This window comes from Centroberyx gerrardi, chromosome 20 (genome assembly GCF_048128805.1).
Source record: "Centroberyx gerrardi isolate f3 chromosome 20, fCenGer3.hap1.cur.20231027, whole genome shotgun sequence".
Lineage (NCBI taxonomy): Eukaryota > Metazoa > Chordata > Actinopteri > Beryciformes > Berycidae > Centroberyx > Centroberyx gerrardi.
Genome location: NC_136016.1, coordinates 7,712,351 through 7,731,396, shown reverse-complemented (window position 1 = coordinate 7,731,396; position 19,046 = coordinate 7,712,351). Strand labels below are relative to the sequence as shown.

Here is a 19,046-nt window from a genome sequence, read left to right as displayed (position 1 = left end):
CCGTTATATTTCTTGTTTTATAGAAACTTGGTCCTGTTTTTGAGATTTCACTGCATGTGAAAACTGTGTCAATCCTTTCGTTTTACAAGGAATCCCTACCAAGCTTTGTTCTGCTAAATTTCTAAACATCTGCCTGCTGTTAGTTCCTGATGGTTAATATTAGGCAACAAAATATGTAGTTTGAGGAGAGAAAGAGAGCGATAATGTGAACTGTTGGTGGCTAAGGGCCGTTTTCTGTTCAATCTTGGTGATTTGTGTGTGTTGTAATAGCCCGAGCAGTGATAGTCATTGATGCATGGCTCTCAGTATGCATTTGCTAGTGTGTATGCGCTGTGGAGTAGATAGACCCTCTATTGGTGGAGCTGATGGCCTGAGGGAGAGAAAGACAAACAATATTATGCCAGTGCTAAGCGGAAATAATGTCCATGCAGGCGGGGGGGATATAAGAGAAGCACAGCGCAGGAATGAGGATGTTATATAAGCTGAAATCAACTTTGATCTCATTGGTAGACTAGTTAACCGCACATGTCCCGGAACGCTGACTGTGCCCGGCGTAATAAACTTAAGAAGAAGTGATTCATTGTGTTAAAGCAAATGACGAGGACAAAGATTAAATGTTGTTGATGTACTGCAGTCATTTTTTAGCCCGTTTGCTCAGCGATACTTGTGCATGTTAAGTGTCATGAATTCTAATGAGCGAGCGGCACACTACTGCCATGTACATTGTAATAGCAGTTTTGAACCTGTGCTTTCATCACGGCAGGTTATATGCCAAGCAAGGCCAGCGTTATGCAAACACAGTCCACATGCAGCAAATGATTAGAGAGATTGGATTGGCACATAACAATCAAGCCACTCGCCCTTTTACAGCGAGGCAGCCATATGCCTGCCTAGCCTTTGACATATTGTAATGCAATGCAAATGATGCTTTATTTAGGAACACAAAGAACACTTTCTATACTGTTAAACCACAATCATCCCAAATGTCACTGACTTTTCTGCTTAGCGGGCGTGGTTGACATATGGAAGTATATTGTATTTGTTGCTGTAAAAATAGACCTTTGCATTCTTTATGTACTTTTTCCTTCTTAGATCAAAAGTGCGAAGACGGAGAAGGAGTCTCAGCAGCTGCTGCTGAAGAGCCTGCAGTACCTTGAGCGCTACATTTACCTCATCCTCTTCAACACCTACCTGCATCTAGAGAAGAAAGACTCCTGGCAGCGCTCCTTCACTCTCTGGATGGAACAGGTATTTTTAGCCATCTCCTATTCACACAGCTTTGTTTATGTATCATCTACTATAGTGGATAATAACATGCACAAAGCTTTAGAATAATCTATGATTCAAAATTCTGATTGTCTCTAAATCCATTTTACACATTTGTGACACTGATGGAAATAAAATATGGACATATCCATATTTTATTTGGCGAATTATATGACATATGTCATATAATTCACCAATGATGGAGTGGAAGTGAGGATTCAACCAAGCGAACAATGATATTACTCCTAATGATACTCCACTTGATAAATTGGTTTGTTTTACAATTGACATTCCAGTCGGTGGAAATGTGAGGGTAATGCTGCTAATAAAACCCTGCTGAAGAGATGTGTGTCATGTTTCTAGGACACTCCATCTGATACAGCGCACACTATCCCCTGTGCACCCCAAGCAACCCTCCTCACATAATGACTCACTGAATCTTTCCTTGAATTGCCCATGGAAATTCCAGACAGGCGATGCCAGCTGAGTCGTCTCCATGCTGGATGTGTACTCTGTTGAACATTCATTGAAAAGTGAAGTCAGATCTTGCTTGCCGGCAGTAGAGGACAAAATAAACTAGAGGCTTTAGAGATTCATCTGCACTTTTCTAGTCGTCACCCGGCTTCATTAAAACCAAGAAACAACAACAAATCTTTGATTACCCACAATGCAACACGTGTCAGTAGCATTATCCTCCCAGCTGTCAAAATTGTGTGGGGTGAAAAATGTACTGAAAAATGGAGGAGGCACAGCTTTTTTCCCACTTGTGCTCTGCAGTTTGTGCGCTGTGAACCGTTACCAGAGTTTCATTTGGATTTTCCCCCTGGAATTTACGAGCTTATTCTAGTTCTATTGTGGCCTGGTTCTTCACACATTGAACTTCATAATGTCTAGGCCCTGTGTTTTTGTTGGTGCATTAATCGTTTGGCCAGCTGTGCCCCTACAGTAAAGCAGGGAATTTATGTGCATTCCAAACAAATGAGTAGTCTGTAAGTGGTACCCCCACCCCCCCAACCCCACCCCCGCACCGAAGGAGGAACTCATTGTCATGGTTCTTATTAACACCAAGATCACTGGCATCTTGGTGTTCAGAATGTTTGCTCCAGTAAGTTGAGTTTTGCCCACAGTGTTTCTGGTGCTAAAACTAAACCAGAATTCACTCAAAGTGCTAATTTGACAGTTTGACACAATGCATTTCAGTGAAATTGGTTAAAGCAACAGGTAGACAAAGTGAATCAAGCCAAAATCTAGTCAGGACAAAATGCACCATCTGACTTCAGTACCACACTGGTCAGAAAAATACTGTGTGCTTGCATTACATGGTTTCATTTAAATTCCTATGCGTTCTGTGTTAAAAGATTTAACTGTAAGCAGTCATGCTGTGATATCCCAGCCTTCACATCGAAGCTCAGCGAAAGCGAATAAATGTAATTCTTTACAGAATTATCTTATTGTCACCACAGAACAAGCATTTTATCTTCAACGCTAAAATAATTTATTTTTCCTCTCAGACTGAGATGATTACGCTTTTATGTTTGCAATATGAAAGCATCAGAAATGTCTAAAGAAAATGATGATGAAAGTAAACAAACACGTCTGGGTCATGATATGGATTTCAGACTGTGGCATCCCAGCCATTTTCTATTCTTATCTGCGAGCCGACTGCCTGGAGAGACACAACCAAGGGCCTGGAATGTTTGGAAATCACTGAATGAAAATCTCCTCCTTCTTTGTCCTTATTGAGGTGGAATAAACTGAAAGAAAAAACATGGAATTCCAAAATAGACTGGAACAATCGCTGTGAAAACAATTGTCGCAGAAATATGCACGGTCAATCGGGGCATATTCTTCCTGTTATGAATAGGGAATATATGTGGTGCATCAGAGTGACTCTAATGGCCCAGTTATGCCATGAGAAAATGCAGGCATACACCCAGGGGACAAGACATCACGTTGTTTCAGCTCTGCTGTACAGTATGTGCTGAAAATCCCTTCTCATTATAACAATTATATCATCAACATATTGTCCCGATGATGTTTAAACCCTGTGTTTCTATTAGATCATGGGCGGAATATATTTGCTGTTATTGTCCTATGTGCATCTACGCTTTCTGTCAGACTTTCCATCTACACTGACAAGTATCATTCCACCCATTGCCTCAGCAGAAACTTTTAAAAGACCCGTGTTGGTGACTTTAAATTCTCTTCTGTTGCCAAATCACCGCAAAAATTCACTAAAAACATCTTCGCCTTCACTGTTACATAAAAATACTGGTTTCATGCACTTACAGTTTTGCTACCCGTCTTGACAGCTGTGGGTGCAGGTGACCACGGATGTGAATGGTAAATAGTGTTGACACTAGACAGAGAGACGCTAGCACATGAGAGGGGACACAGCCATGTCAGTGTGAAAGCTGCCATTGTAACTAAAAAGTGGTGGTTTCTAACAGATTGTTGCTCATTTGAGTTGACTGAAGGAGTGGCAGCAGGTGTCCACCTAGAAAACATGGAGAACACACTGCATAGGGACAATGAATGTGAAGGAGCAGTCCGGTACTCGCCAATTAAATAATCAAGCTCCCTGTAAATTTTGTGCAGGTTGACATCCTGGTATTATACAACGATGACTATCTGCCATGTTTGATGAAAACATGGCAGTACGCAATCCAGTAAGTGGATTTTGGCAGTACACAAAATCATTAGCTTGAAAAGAAATAATCTAGCTTGCAATCCTGTTACACTCACACAGTGAGAAGGAGGGTGGTGCGTTTGCAGGAACTAGGAAAGGTCGGATAAAAAATGCAACCAAAGATATTTACTGAAATTCCTAATGTAAAACTTTAAAAAAAAAACCTGTAAAACTCTTTTAGAAATACTGACTTATGATATAGCTCCCATGCCTCCAAAGTACATATTGAACACATTTGGAAATTGCTTGAGAAAAAGAGTTTTGTCATTGGCAAAAATGACTGTCAATCCTGACCCCTCACCTTGTGAACCACGCCCTGTGTAAACACAATATCTGGCCATAATGTTCAGAAGACAAAAGTTTTGAAATGAAATAAAATGAAATATCATCGTACCCAAGCTGAAACCTTCTCAGGGCAGTTTTGCACCATATTGCGCTCAGTGGAAGCCATGAGATAAGCAACCTGATACGAAAATACTGAAAAATATATTGACCAAAATCGTAAAAAGCATGGTTTCACGCAAGGACTGACCAACATAATTAAGGAATAACCTTTATAACGCTTGTATCCTTTAAAGTCATAATCTGTAAATCATAATCTGTGACATTTTCATAGAAATAAATGTCCATTTTGCTACTCTCCATCGCCGATCAATAGTCAACACAATATTGATTCAATAGCCAGTTGATGAAAGCTTTTAAATTTGCTGTTATAAAACACCCGGTGTCTGGTAGGTCTTTTCTGGGAAAAATCCTTTGACACACATGAAGTGATGCGTTTTATGTTTCCAGCAGCAGCAACAGCAGTTTGTTTGGAATCAATAGAAAAATAACTGGGTAGTTAGCATGAGCAGTGATAGCCACCACGGCTGAACAGACAAAGAAAAGACTCAAAACTCAAACTGCATCAACAGACGATCCAGAGAAAAAGACGTCACAGTGCTGGAGATAGTCTTTGATTGACAGCTGATCTCTGGGAAGTACCGTGCAGAAACACCACAGCAATGAGCGCTTAGCACCAGCGATGCCAAAATAAAAAAAATAAAAACATGGATTACCACTTAAAAGCAAAATGTCAATCAGTTACACCTACTTGTAAAACGATGTGAACCAATTGCTAGATGAAAATGACCTTTCAGACTTTTTCCCATTTCATCTTTAAATAATAGGCTTGAAATGCAAATAAAAATCTTGTGCAGGAAAGTACCGTGACATTATTATAAGTGGATGCATCTTTCCCTCCACCACCAATCATGTGATGTGTGTACTGGGCCAGTTGCAGTAGATCGCTGGCACCGGCCCAACCGACCCCCAGGCACAATCATTAGCCTATCGCCAGTGACCGTGGCAGGATCATTAGTGACAAACCTGCGACGCCAGAGGCAGGGGTCAAAGGTCATCGCCACCGTTGGTCATGCATCTAAAGCCATGGTCACTGGGAGCATTATACAACCTGCCAGCGCTGAGGGGTACAGTCTGTCCTGCATCCTGTGGTGTTGTCTGTACGTGTGTGTGCGTGTGTGTGTGTGCGTGTGCATGGACTAGTTTGATCTCTGCATCCTCTAATAGCGGGAGCACAGTGATCCCAGTCATGCTGAGCAGCGGTCTGTGCCAAGCTGATAGGGCGCCTCTGATCTGTTCGGTCCTGCCGCTCCTGCTCAGTTAGATTGTATGTGCCCGAACACGGACACATGTGTTTTATGTACCGTTTTTGCTTGCGGCATCCAAGGTGTACAACTAATTGCCATATAATGATGCAGTCTTGTTTGTGCAGCCGAAGCAAAACAAAAAAGCAGCGAGCGTTTAATGTCAACAGCGTGTGCATTGTGTGTACGCCGGACAAATATTGTCCTTCGCGTCATTAAGCCCCGGTTGCCTCGCGGGCACGCAGCGAGATCAGAGCAGAAAACATCAGAGGAAATATTGGAATTGAAATCCACGTTTTGCAAAGCCACGACGCGGTCCATTATACAATGGCGGGACTTGTGTACAGTGCATACCACGGATGCCTTCGGGAGAGGTACCCTATCAGTCACTCCAGCTGTTTTGATGTGTGGCACAGAGGCCTCCCTGTCCCCCCCACCCCCCTGCACCGGGCCTGGTATGTGAGGCCTTTGAGATAGCCGACTGTGGGAAAGACCAGCCCCTCGCCGCTCCGCCCCTCCCGGGCTGCCACCGTCGCAGCTAACCTAATGAGTATTGGCATGTGTGATCTCCTCAATACAGGATGAAAGGCACGTCTGCCAGCTCTGCTTACTGTCACCCGGTAGCTTGTCACCGGACGCCGACAACCTCAAGTGCAGCGTTGTTCAGCACACAACCAAGGTGCTGCTCAGACATCAAACTCCTGTGATCCCCCCCCCCCCTCAAAAAAATTCCAATCAGTTCTGATTTGTTTTTAACTTTCCATGCTACTGTACTGTAGTTTGCACAGAGAGTTCTAGAGAGCCCATGTGCTGTTTTTTCACACCAAAAAGTGTGTTTGTGCAGGTGACCCCATGCAATGGCATGTTTATTTCCTGGATTTGATGCATTTCCTCTTGAAACAGGATGTTGGGGCGGGACATAATGCAGTGAGGGATCATTCAAAAGCGGAGGGGCGGGATTGTTCAAAAATCTGATGGGTTTTATTGGTTAAAAATGTATGTTTACGCCTACTAGTGCAGCACGAGGTCACCATTAAAGATACTGGGTTTTTCAGAAAGTGAAAGTAATAGAAGTTCATTTCATGGGGACTTTAACACTAGAATAGAGAGTGAGATCACTTACTGTCACAGTCTTGACCTTTGACCCGCAGACTGTGAGCAGCCTCGCTCCTGAGCGCTCCATCTCCGTCCCCCAGCATCCTCTGTAGGGAACTCATAAAACCCCTGCATTCGCCACAAACAGATGTGCCTCTCTAACACGACTTATCGCCGCATAGCATTTTTCACACATTTCCTATTTAGACAGCTGGGCGGTGGAATAGATGACTCAGGTTAAGTACTTTGGTTAACAGCACAAATCCAGAGTTTCCCCAGGGAGTCCAGACTACTGACTAATGGTTCCGCTGCACCCACTCATTTGTTCCTAGCAAATAACTCCCACAGCAGTTAGGTTGGCTGTAAGGAACAAATTGGTCAGTAAACACAAATCTGGATATACTGACGGGTTGTTTTAGTATTTCCGTTTGCAAGAAAGTACAGTAGAAGTTCTTGATTTGATCACCAATTCATTTGTTCTGACTGAGACAGCTAATAGGGCTGAGGCAAAGGTTTTGCAGAGTTTTAGGCAGTGTCGACTCTACACAATAAAAGTTTTCAGCGACACATGATATCTATTGTAACATTCAATTTTGCATGGTCAGGGAGTAGGTAATTGGATTGACCACACTCTGCGGCGTCTTCGGCTTATTCCTGCACAATGCTGGCCAAAGAAGCTATAATCAGTGTTAGGGTAAGGGATATCTTGATACTATTATTTCTGCCATTGTTCCATTAAGTCTTCCTCAGCATGTTTCGCATAGCAAAACCTGATAGCGCATTCTCAAAATATCCTGAGCAGCACTTTATACGGGATTACCACAAGCCCTCACGAACACAGCCGCGCTCATGTTGAATTTTCCTCCTTGAGGGTTGCACTCCATTGCTGGAGTGAGATATCTGTACATGCATAGTATGTAAAATATGCGTTCACACATAATGTCCTGATTTACCCCGGCGTTCGCAATGTGTCCTCTTGCACATTCCGCTCCTCGTCCAAATTTGCAGTCTGGCCTACTTCTCGACTACCTAAGGAGATGAAGGTAAATCCAGAGGTTGAATTGGCAAGGCATTTTAGGCCAAGTTAACTACTTAGTCATTCAGTAGAGCAACTTCAAGGGTCCAGCAAACTAGCACACAGCTGGCGGTTCAGTCATATCCTGAATAGCTCTTTGATTCCAAGCTAGGCGTCTAGGCTACTGAGATAACTTCCCAGCATGCTTGTGTGACCAAAATTGAGAATTATTTCTCTGCATAGACCTGCAGGGTGTGGAAATCAAAATGCAGATCAGTATAAATAAATAAATTTGTCAGGTTCTGCTGGCAGGGTTTGATTTCCTCAGGTTCTGATATGGCCTTACTTCAAATGTAGAGGCTGGACATCACATTCCAGCACAGTTCCTCAAAGATTCAGGTAGGAACATTTTGTTCCGACCTGTAACTGCGGGCCGAGGAGAGAGAATGGACGCCCCTGGTGACATGTAAGTATCCCGCAGAGCAAACGGGACAAGCTGTGGCAGTTTTAATGGCGTATTTAATCTCATGTTTTTGCGAGGCAGCCGGCGTCTGCCGGGTTTGTCCAGCGTATTGTTCGGCTCTCCGGCCAGATGTCTTCGGTTGTCCGTGGCGTTTCCCATCAGTCCTATGGTGCTCGACAGCCACAGCGGGCCATGAGTCAGCTTGACCCCGTCAGCCTATCGCTCACACCGCTCTCTCTAGGGAAACCCTCCATGTTTACATCCGCACGCATACAGTAATGACTCAGACCCAGGAGAGCTGAGTAAAATATACCCATGGCTTCATTCAGAATGTTCCCAGTTGCTGCCAAACCTACAGCAGACATCTATTGTTCCCATGTAACGGCTTTCAGCGTACGCACGCAGAGAAGCTTTAGATTCCGCAAAGCTAGGAGCGCCCGGCCCGCGCAGCCCTGTTCATTAACGTTTCCTGTCTCTCCCGCTCCGTGGTAGGTGGCTGCCAGAGCCGGGGTTTATGACATCCTCAACCAGCTGGGTTTCTCGGAGTTCGAAAACCCCAGGGACACGCCACTGGCCCGGCTGCGCTGCCGCTGGCAACAGCAGAACGTCCAATCGCTCCCCATCCGAGGGGAGTTCATCTGAGGAAGCATCACTGTGAACTCTGCCAAGACAATACTGTGCTTTTCTAGAAAAAAAAAACAAGTTTAATAATGTTCTGCCTTCTATATTTACCCCTGTATTATGCATATCTTTATATCCTGTACTGTTTGCGATACTGCTTTTCTTTTTTTGTCTTTTTTCAAACTCACTGGCAGTGTTAACTTTAATTTTAGATGTGGTAATATTGTCACTGTATCTTATGAGTCTTAGCAGAATGTTGTCGCTATATTAGAAGTTATTTGTGCCTTTTCTTATTTTTTCATTTTTGATAGAACGTAGAATTTCAGTGTACTAATATTTATGTTACGTTTTCCATAAAGTGTCAAAAAATATGAAGTCATAATGCAGTTGTCTTGTCCAGCAACTGTCTTTAAGTTCCTACTGGTGAAGGTGAAGCAGCATCTTCAAGCTTCTGTTGGGACCAGATGGAGTCAAATATTGTTATGAAAGCGCTAAGTAAATACCACTCTGTCTGTCGTGTATGGCAGCCAGCAATTTTCAGTATTTCAGAATGATGTGCTGTTATGGGACCCGATATTCTTCTTGAGCCCTGTCCTTTAGAGTGGCTATCATCAGTGCCGGTGTTATTGTTTGATGGAGATGCTGTTCATTTTTCACAGTCTGTGAAAGTCCCTCCGCATATAAATGCTGTCAACTTTTTTTTAAATTCCTGTTTAAATGTTAAGTTGTCCTTGAGTTTTCAAAAATTGATCGGAGTGGATGTTTGAAAAGAGAGTATTTTGATGTAATGAGTGATGAAGATGTTTGCCTACTATTATTTCACTGGGTTGGAGACATTTTTTTTTTCTCTTTTAAATTGCCAGGCCTCTAGATACAGGTACTAACAGTACAGCATGTCCGTAACTTTAAAAACATGATTTTTAAAGTTTAGAGTTGAATTCATTTCATTTTGAAGTTGTAAATGCGTTTCTATGTATTTGTGTTTGTAAACTTTGGAGCAAAGTTCTTGCTTTTTCATCAGATTCCTACCATTCAAGAAACTGTATGTACACCCATAATTTTTATATTAACAATCCAGGATTGGGGGCTTTAAGCAATTAAGTCAGACGCTATGGGCTCAGCCTCAGATGGTTAAAGCTGCATTGAGGAGTCGTGAGAATCTGGTCGGGCTTTAATCAGCACGGCTTAGAAACTTCATGACTCCTGCCAGTAAATGGTTACAATTTCTGTGACATCATCAGGCCTTCAGCAGGAATCGAATTATATGTCTGACTGTAAAAATTTACGGTTGGAAACAGCCAAGCCTGCAAATACTTAGTGTAACTCGGGATAAAGTATACTTGGTATCAATTGATGAAGGATAATTATACCCTTAAACAACCGCAGTTCGTATTGGTGGCATTTATGGAATGGGACAAAGCTGTATGATTCACTGTTCAGGACAATAAGTTATGAATGCCTTAGATTAGAAGGCTGTTATTTTCAGTTATGAATGCCTTGCAAGCCTACAGTGTAAAGATTAGAAGGCTATTATTTTCATTCAACGCTTAACTGCGAATTGTTGTTTAACGTGCCTACATATCTGGTGTAAGTTTTAATGTACAGTATCGCTTAAAGATTCCTAACACTTTTTTTACTACAGTATGTTCTTAATCTATTCTTTTACTTTGCTAATACTTGTAAAGTAATGTGTGGCTGTATTTTAGAAACCATAAATCCTGCCTTAAAATCCTGCTTCTCATTCCTTTGATTGTTCCTTTCTGTTAGCGTTTCATAGCATTTGCACTGTACATTAAAATAATTCAGCAAACAGATTGTGATGATTGTGAGTGAACTCACAAAGTCATTTATTAATAAATAATATGATGGAAATGAAGAGAATCTATGACCATCCTCAATATGACTTAAGGCAACACATTCTGAAGCGCAAGACCACACAGCTGCAGGTAGTAATAACACCCTGATATGTTAATATTGTAATGCTCTTAATTTTATTTTGTCTTTTTTTAAACAGGCTTTGTTCATAGATGCAAGGTATTATGCTTTTTTTATTCAGTTATATGTTGTGTCTTTTATTTTCTGTTTTCAGGCTAAATAAATCATGCAAATAGATTCAGCTGCTCATGTCTTTGTCTTGGGTATCATTTCAATATTTGTATAAAAAAAGATTTCTTGTCATTTTTCCATCATAGAGGTGTGGGAGGAAGTTCCACATTCAGAGACAGGGAGCCAAATAATTGCCTCTTCCCTCTTCTGCTTCCTTTCTTTCCCTCCTTATCCCGCCATCGTCTTTGCTGTAGATACGCATCGCTAAACAGCCACTCGCACATCCGGGAGGCCTCTTTATCTTGTGCCAATGCCAGCCTCCGAGTGCAGGCCGGGTTATGAGCATGGAGCGGCGTGCGTTTGCGCAACACAGATGATCCATTGTTTGACTGAAATCTTAACATTTTCCATATACAGTAATAAAGAGCTTACGCAGATCAAACGACAAATCTGCATTGCCTTTTGATGTGGAGAGGTAAGGTCTTAATTAAAAAGAGAAGGGGGAAAAAAAAACCTGATGGTCACTCTTTCAAGAAGGGCTGTGGAGGGATTACGGCCCCCTAAAAGGCACTGGCCGGCACATCAGTGAAGCTCCCTTGGCTTCGCTGGCCTGCTTTGAAAGGCTGATATCCCAGATCACTTCCCGTCTTGTAAGTGCATAGCAGGCTTATCTCGGGAGTACGGAAGTTGTAAGGATTTTATCACACCGCAGCCTATCCTGGATTATTGTAAATGGAAACCAAGCGGTCCAGATTTAAATTACCTTTTATAGTTTGTTAGTCTTGTCTAAATTCCCTTTATACATCATACTGGGTTTAAAAGCTAATTCATCCCTCTTTTGATAGGTGGTTCAGTGTAAAGAGGGGGTTGGCAGGGTCTGAAAGATACAAACTCACAATAACATAAACACGCACAGGCAGTCATTCATACAGGACGACTTCTGTTTCCGAGTCTCTCTCACTTTGACCAGCAGAGACAAATCTTTAAAAACAACATAACGGATATGGAGAGAGGCTATTCAGTTGCAATATGCGGCCAACTTGACTCCGGGTCAAGATAAGCCCAGGACATGAAGACCATGGTTGGATGATATGGCGGCCCCCTCGCCTTTGAAATGCTTTCCAGACTCATTGAGATACTCTCCAATGTGTAACTCAAGCTAGCAGTTCTGAAGGATCCCCAGATTACGATAGACAAAGAGCCGCATTGAGAGGTAAGCAGCTAGAGGGGATGTAATGAACTTCATGTGAAAAGCTTCCCTCTGGAGATGAGAGAGTGCTCAGGAGAGAAGGCATGGTGCCTGGGCAGGGGCGCACCCTGCTCCCTTTTCACAGCCCGCGCTCCTCTTTGATTTTCCTTGTGTGGATAAAGGCCGCATTACCAAGCCCCTCGGAGACCGGAGCTTGCTTCCAGCCCCGCTCGGGGATTTGATCAATAATAACATGAGGGCGAAAATCTTTGAAGGGATGTTCTCAAATCTGCTTTGGCAAATACACATCTAGCCTTCATCTAGCCTGGGCTACCTGGGTTTGATGTTGGCAATACACACCCCACTGAGCAAGGTAATGAAAAGTCCCTGCTGGAGGGATTAAAAGTAATGATTGAACTGATGAAGAGCTATTAAATGCTCCTTTATTAGACTTGATATTGACTCTAGAGGAGCCTGTGGTATATACCCAGAGACGGGCGACGGCGGGTTTATGCTGAATTATTTCAGCGCAACAGCAGGCACTGGTTCCATTCGTTTAGTGGTTTATTTTTGCTGAGATTCAGCGCTCAAGCTCACATAACAAGACAGCAAAGTCCCAAAGAGGAGCCTCCGATAATAGTGTCATAAAACAGTGATAGCAAAAGGTTTGAATGTGATACACAGATTGTAGGACTGCAGGAACAGTTGCAGTTGCACTTATGCAACACAAAAAAACTCCTAGTGTCTGACCAGGGTCATAACTCATAGCTCTTTCTGAACTCTTTCAGTCCCAAATCCTTCCATCCACATGGTGCAGAGGGCCATAATAACAACTTCTTAAAATCACTGGGTTGTAACTTGGCAGGGACGGTCTCTCTCTTCCCTCAAGCGGCTGGGCAGTCTAGCAGCTGCTTTGCATCTCAGTGCATCTCGGAGATGAAAAGTCACATATTTTCTCAGCATGCTGGCATGGCTAGACCACATTACAGCACACACACAGGCATCCACAGCTCAGCACGCTGCTCCCAGCGCACACTCTCCTTTGTTGGAAATGCGACGGAAGTGTGCAGTCCCACCCTCGCACACTGGCCTAACTACTGTTCAGCGGATTACAACGTGTCTGACTGACAGGCTCGGATCTTCAATTAGAATCTTAATGCCTCTGAGCAGATGTTTTACATTCAACTGTGGAATGGGATTCATCTTTCAGTGCTAACCTGAATAAATGGGTGTATACTAAAAGAGCAGCAGAAAGTGGCCTTCACTGAAATGTGACAATTTCTTTGCTTTCATGTATCAACAACAGGGATACTGTATGTGAAATGTATTAAATGTAATGTATCTACCCATCAAATCATAAACACACATGAAGATACGGGATTGTTTTTGTCCCATTTCCATATTTTCATGTGTGTTTATGATTTGGTAACTCTTCCAATGGCAATGGCTTTCTCACACTAACATTAGTGACTGTTGTTAAAATGGTCAGGGGTTGGAGTAGAGTTGATTATGGCACACAGTGCATTAAAGCATTGCTCTTAGAGTCCTGCGTCGGACAGAGAGTTCTCACTAATGCATGCAGCGTAGTAGAAAATTGTTCTGGTGTGTGGATTCGACCGCAGACTGTGACTGGAGCTATTCATTTCAGAGGGAAAAAACAAGGCTTCTAATTGAATACTATGCTATATTGTGGAATGCCATCCTGGCTTTTGGACACACTCAAAAAAAAAAAACAACTCTCCAAACACTATGGATGGAAAAAAGAGCATAAAACTTCTTACAAGGCAGTTAATGGTTTCCATCTCTTAATGCTGCGGTTAGTTTCCATTGCTTATTAATGCAGAACTCTGGATGGCGATCAACTCCTCCCCTCGCTGCCCTTGGGGGATAAATGCATAAAACCCACACCTGCTCTACATTGACCATCCTAGGAGCATGGAGGTAATTACCCACAGACAGGGAGAGCAGGCACTGGGGGAGGTCCTCCAGCACAACCCAGACACACTGTTTGGAGAAATGTGGAGAGAAAAGAATGTCCAGTCTAGACACCTTTTCTCCTCAAGTATCTGAAGTCAAAACCCCTTTTAACACCCCCCCACCCAGCCCAATCCCCTCCTTTTTAAAGAAAGATTCCTGACTTGTAGGTTCAGTCTCTGCGTGGTCATGTCTGACTCCCTGTGGTCTGAACTTCAGTGTGGACTCCAGCATGGGCGAGCATGGAGCCAAAACTCCTGGTTGCTTGAGCAGTCATCCAGAAGTTTTAACAGGCTGTCATTCCACCGGTGAAATCTACTGTACAGTTTTCACACCTTCTAAGCCTTTAATGGCCGTTTGGTGTTGGATTTGTGCCCCTTTTTTCTACAAACGCAGCATATGCACACACTGACATCTGCAGGATTCCTTCATTCCTGTCATTATCCTTTCTTATCACAAAAGCTTTTGACACTTGAAAACTGCATGAAGTCATTAAATCAAGCCATGTGCCTTGTTAGTGCAGATATTACATTCCAAAAGTTTAATATAGTATCATATTACATAAGTATAGCCTATAAACCAACTCTAGTAATGACTTAATCTAGTGTGTGACTGTTCAAATATTATTTTTCTTAAACAAGTGAAAACAATCTGCCAATGGGGTGAGATAATTTCACTTGTTTCCAATGCAAATCAACTTGTTTCAATAAAGTGTCATTTTCATAATAGCCTACAGAAGTGATTTCCCTTATTCTGCCTTGTATCAAGACATTGACAGTTATTTCTAGAATAAGTGAAACTGCATTGGAAACAAATGGAGATTGGCTTTCCCACTGGCAGATTATTTTTTTCCACTTATTTTAAGAAAAATAATATTTTAAGGCTGAATATGAGACCAGCTGACTTTTCGAGGTGGACATTTTTTTTTTTTTTTTTTTTTTACAGTGTATGATAATATGACTTCAGCGTCTCCAAGTTCTCATAGGAGTTGCAAGAAAGAAAAAAAAAAAGAAAAAGAAAAAAAAAATCCCTTGGCTAAATATGTGTGTGTCTCTAGCGGAGAGAAGGCGCTCCCACTGCAGGCTAGTGGCTTCAAGTTGTGGAGTTGTGAGTCCTGCAGCCTAACCATCGGTGCGTAATGGTGCGCGACTGCACGGCAGATGTTTCACCACGGGGACAGTCTGTTTCCGTAGACTTCAGCTGAACTCTTCCGACTTCTGCCGCTTTTTCAACACCGGCTTGCACGCTGCTGACTCGCTTGCTTGCTTTTTTTTTTTTTTAAGTTATCTGCAAAAAAAAAAAAAAAAGTTGGACTACCTCTTCTAACTGTCCCGATTTACCGGGGGAGTTGTCGTCATCAGCACCCCAGATTTTCCCCCCAGTTCCCTAAATGGATGGGGCTGTCTTGGTCTCTGCAGTGCAGCGCAGGCCAAAAGATTGGAAACAACTTGTGAATATCCGTCAGTTTGGCGTCTAGGGGGAAACGCTCAGAATGCTTGACTGCTTCGCTGAAGTTCAAGACTGAGGACTTTTTTCTCATACATCGCGCTTTTCAGGAGGAGGGAATCTGCTCCAAGTTTACAATAGAAAGGAAACTTCAACTGACGCTGAAGTGGCAGCTCTCACACTATAGCTCTCGCTATGGATTGTAGGCCTATGTATTTATTGATGTGCTTTTCACTCAGTCTATTATTTTTGGATCATAAACACTCTGCAGAATCACATGGTAAGTTATTCACTTTTTTATTTTCATTTGCATTCTTTTGGCTGGGCTAGGCATCTGTACTCTGGAGAAGACCCAATAGCACACATAACATACTGTAGTCTAACACTGGGTGAATACTTTACTGAATTATGGCTCTTTTTATTGATAAATCACCAGAATGAGTCCCATAATATAGCCTACTGTTTAGGATGGACACAATCAATACATTGTGGCAGAACTGCTGCTTATGGCTGTTCCTTTATGTCTACCCTACACAGTTTTTACACATCACCAATATATATGATAATATTCATGTTGAACTAGCTTTATATAATCTCCTCAATCATCTGTCTGCATTAAAAGTTCTGTTTTATAGCTGTTCTTACTCATAGTTTCTGTTTTGTAGAGTTCTCAATCATATGAACTGTCTGAACTATTCTGCTTTCTAGTTATTCTGTCTTATTAGTTTTCCATAGGAACTTGCCATAGGTCTGTGAATGTGATTCTCACTTGACACTATCTGTCCCATCAGAAAAACTCTCTGGAAAGTTAAGTGAATACGGTCTTATCGTGCCATTCAGCACAGACTCCCGTGGCCGCTACATTTCTCACGTGGTCTCAGCTGGAAGTGGAAGCAAAGGTGCTGCTGATGCTGCCTCACCCGCCGGCGGCAGCAGCAGCAGCAGGCGAAGGGTGGCCCGCAGCGCCCCCGGGACGCCCTCCGTCACCTCCACCCCTGCCTCCTCTGCCTCGGCCTCGGCCCAGCACTTGTTTTTCAATGTCACCGTGTTCGGGAAAGAACTGCACCTCCGCCTGAGGGCCAACAGACGGCTGGTGGCTCCGGGGGCTTTTGTGGAATGGCAGGAGGACTTCGAGGAAAAGGCCAAGGAACGCATTCACGGGGACTGTGTTTTCACCGGAGACGTGACGGACATGCCGCAGGCCTCGGTGGCCATCAGCAACTGTGATGGACTGGTAAGTCACTGACCCGAGCTTGACGCACTGGGCCGCTGGAGAAAGGTTCAGCGGGGAAGAAAGGAATATTATGGACTAGCCTACATGCATGCATATTCAGTAAGTCCCACACAATAGCCACTTAAAATAGTTCCTGTTCTAAGCTGCCACATGCATTTCTTGCCCTCTTACCAACACTTATGTAAGATGCATGTTGAACAGCTGTAGCCTGGCTCCTTCCATCATGCCCCACATATTAGCATCTGTAATGATGGCTCGGTATCATGATGTTGTGACTGTGTGGGGTCTATCAAGGTAAAGTCAATTTGGGACTGAAAGGTTACCATTGCCATTATCTTGCCACAAACACATTAGACCTGTTCCCCAGTACAAAGTCGGCCCTCCATTATAACCAATCTAGGCAACATTCTGCTCCGACTCACTTCTCTGTCATTACAGCGTTAAAAGCCTCAGCATGCTGTGCTTAGAGTGGAGTGATGGGAAGTGAGCTGCTAATGGATGTTTGCGTTGAAGCAAATGAGATCGAATTGAAAAAAAAAAAGTCCCACGTGATGTTTGTATTGGCAGCTTGACCAAGCCACGGCTGCTCCTTTCTGCAGCCTGGGTCAGCTGTCTGACCAGTTCTGACACAAAGAACATGTATGGAATGGGAATAGAGATAGCCTTTCGACCCGTGACCTTTTAAACCCCGCCACAACAAGAGAGAGAACACACTTCTAATGATGAGTCCATTTCTAAATCACATAACTCTTCAGGTGTGAGAACTTCAGTGAATGTCACAGTGTGAAGAAACACTTTATTTTCAAGGTTTTTCATAAGCCCATTCATCTCAGCTCTCCGCTTCTTTGTGCCTGTCTCTGTGTGTGTGTGTAAGAGGACAGTTGAGGTCTTTGTGTCACATTCAGCACAACAGAAAGCAACAATGGAGGGCTCTCAACATTGTTTGATATGCTGTCTGCCACACTTTGGACTTGAACCCATTTAATTTGAGTTTTCCGATATTACTTCAACAATCCACGCTGACAGAGAAAACTCAAGTCTTCTTCAACTAAGATCACAAAGAGTCATTACTTTGTGTCTAAGGTAATAATAGTGAGGGGTGTGAGCACAATGCCATGCTGTGTTCTGTAATCACCAAGTCATTTCCTGAGGGGCCAGAGTGTATTCCCTTCAATGGTTCAAGACCAAAATTGATACAGTGGCCCTATGCAGCACAATGCTGTATTCACCAAAAAAAGAACCATTGCTTTTTGTGATTGTCTAATAATGCAGAGAAAGCCATAGGTTTAGAAGTTAAAGCTTGCTCCTGTTTATGTGAACTCTGAACCTCTGGCATGGAGGAAAGCCACTAATCTACTGCCATCTTTCCCTCTGCACATTGCAATATTGACTGTAACCAATCATGACTCGCTTGTTCCATGCCCTCATTTGCAGTCAGAGAAAGGAAACAAAGAGAATATTGATGGGACGGGACATTAGATCGATGGCCACTCGCAAAACCTCAGCACCGGTAATTAATTCATTTGCTGCGATAACCTATTTTAGCATGTCAAAGCCGAGCAGAAGCCGCGCCTTTGACTGATCGGTTTGGCACCCTGGAGGTCTGGATCCAATATGGCTAGAGACAAGGATCACTTCATGTTTGTAGATAAGACTTGGGTAGGTTCCCCCATGCAGAGGACATGCCTCGTCCTCCGGCGCTCAGTGTGTTGTGCCTTTTATGACCATACAACTTCGGGGTTTGACAGGACGGTGGGACATGTGAAAGAGGGGTGGGGGGGTATTTCTTTCAAGGACACAGCCAGCCTCTGAGGAATATAGCCCATATGTTTCCTTGAGCCGAAGCCAACGTAAACACAGACACGTCGGTGCTTGCAGGGGTTTTTCAGAGAGCATTTGAAGGTGCGCAGACAGCTCGCAGGCACACTATTTAGTCTGAGGTGTCTGCTTGATGTGTAAGGCCGTGGAGGAGATCACGTCTGATGAAAGGACTTTAGATTGAAAGGCAGCAAGCACATGAATCGTGCGCCGAGGACATCAGATGCGGGCGAGCTCTCTGAGATGCGCAAGAAATGTGGCGGTGCATCTACAGTACCACCCGCACTGCATCTTCAGAAATGTGTTTGATGTGTTCCCCTACATAAGAAACTACAACAGTTGTCTGATATAGTAATTATTGCTCAACTGGAGCACTGTTTTTCTGGGATTTATGTTACAGTTGCATATACCTTTTTCTTTTTCCATACAGTACGCGCCTTTATGGAAACGTAGCATTGCTCAGACTTGGAGAACACACCGGGTAGAAATCCATAACAGCCCTAAAATTCACAATTTTCCCAACTTTTTAATACAACCAGTCTTC

At 43.2% G+C, this 19,046-nt stretch overlaps 3 protein-coding genes across 5 annotated transcripts in view; 2 read left to right on the top strand and 1 right to left on the bottom strand.

Annotated features, from left to right (window-relative positions):
* The window catches only part of pald1a (phosphatase domain containing paladin 1a), a 49,901-nt gene extending 40,902 nt beyond the window's left edge, over positions 1-8,999 (top strand). For all 3 annotated transcript variants that reach the window (XM_078290835.1, XM_078290834.1, XM_071907763.2), the window contains exons 19-20: positions 1,093-1,248; positions 8,667-8,999. In XM_078290835.1, the coding sequence (XP_078146961.1) occupies positions 1,093-1,248; positions 8,667-8,816 (306 nt within the window). In that variant the 3' untranslated portion in view covers positions 8,817-8,999. The remainder of the gene's footprint in view (positions 1-1,092; positions 1,249-8,666) is intronic.
* Positions 1-18,817, bottom strand: part of anapc16 (anaphase promoting complex subunit 16) — a 126,522-nt gene extending 107,705 nt beyond the window's left edge. Inside the window, exon 1 of the mRNA XM_071907679.2 lies at positions 18,808-18,817. The gene's annotated coding sequence lies outside the window, so the exon portion shown is untranslated. The remainder of the gene's footprint in view (positions 1-18,807) is intronic.
* Positions 15,594-19,046, top strand: part of adamts14 (ADAM metallopeptidase with thrombospondin type 1 motif, 14) — a 34,018-nt gene continuing 30,565 nt past the window's right edge. Inside the window, exons 1-2 of the mRNA XM_071907676.2 lie at positions 15,594-15,730; positions 16,242-16,684. Of these exons, the coding sequence (XP_071763777.2) occupies positions 15,646-15,730; positions 16,242-16,684 (528 nt within the window). The 5' untranslated portion in view covers positions 15,594-15,645. The remainder of the gene's footprint in view (positions 15,731-16,241; positions 16,685-19,046) is intronic.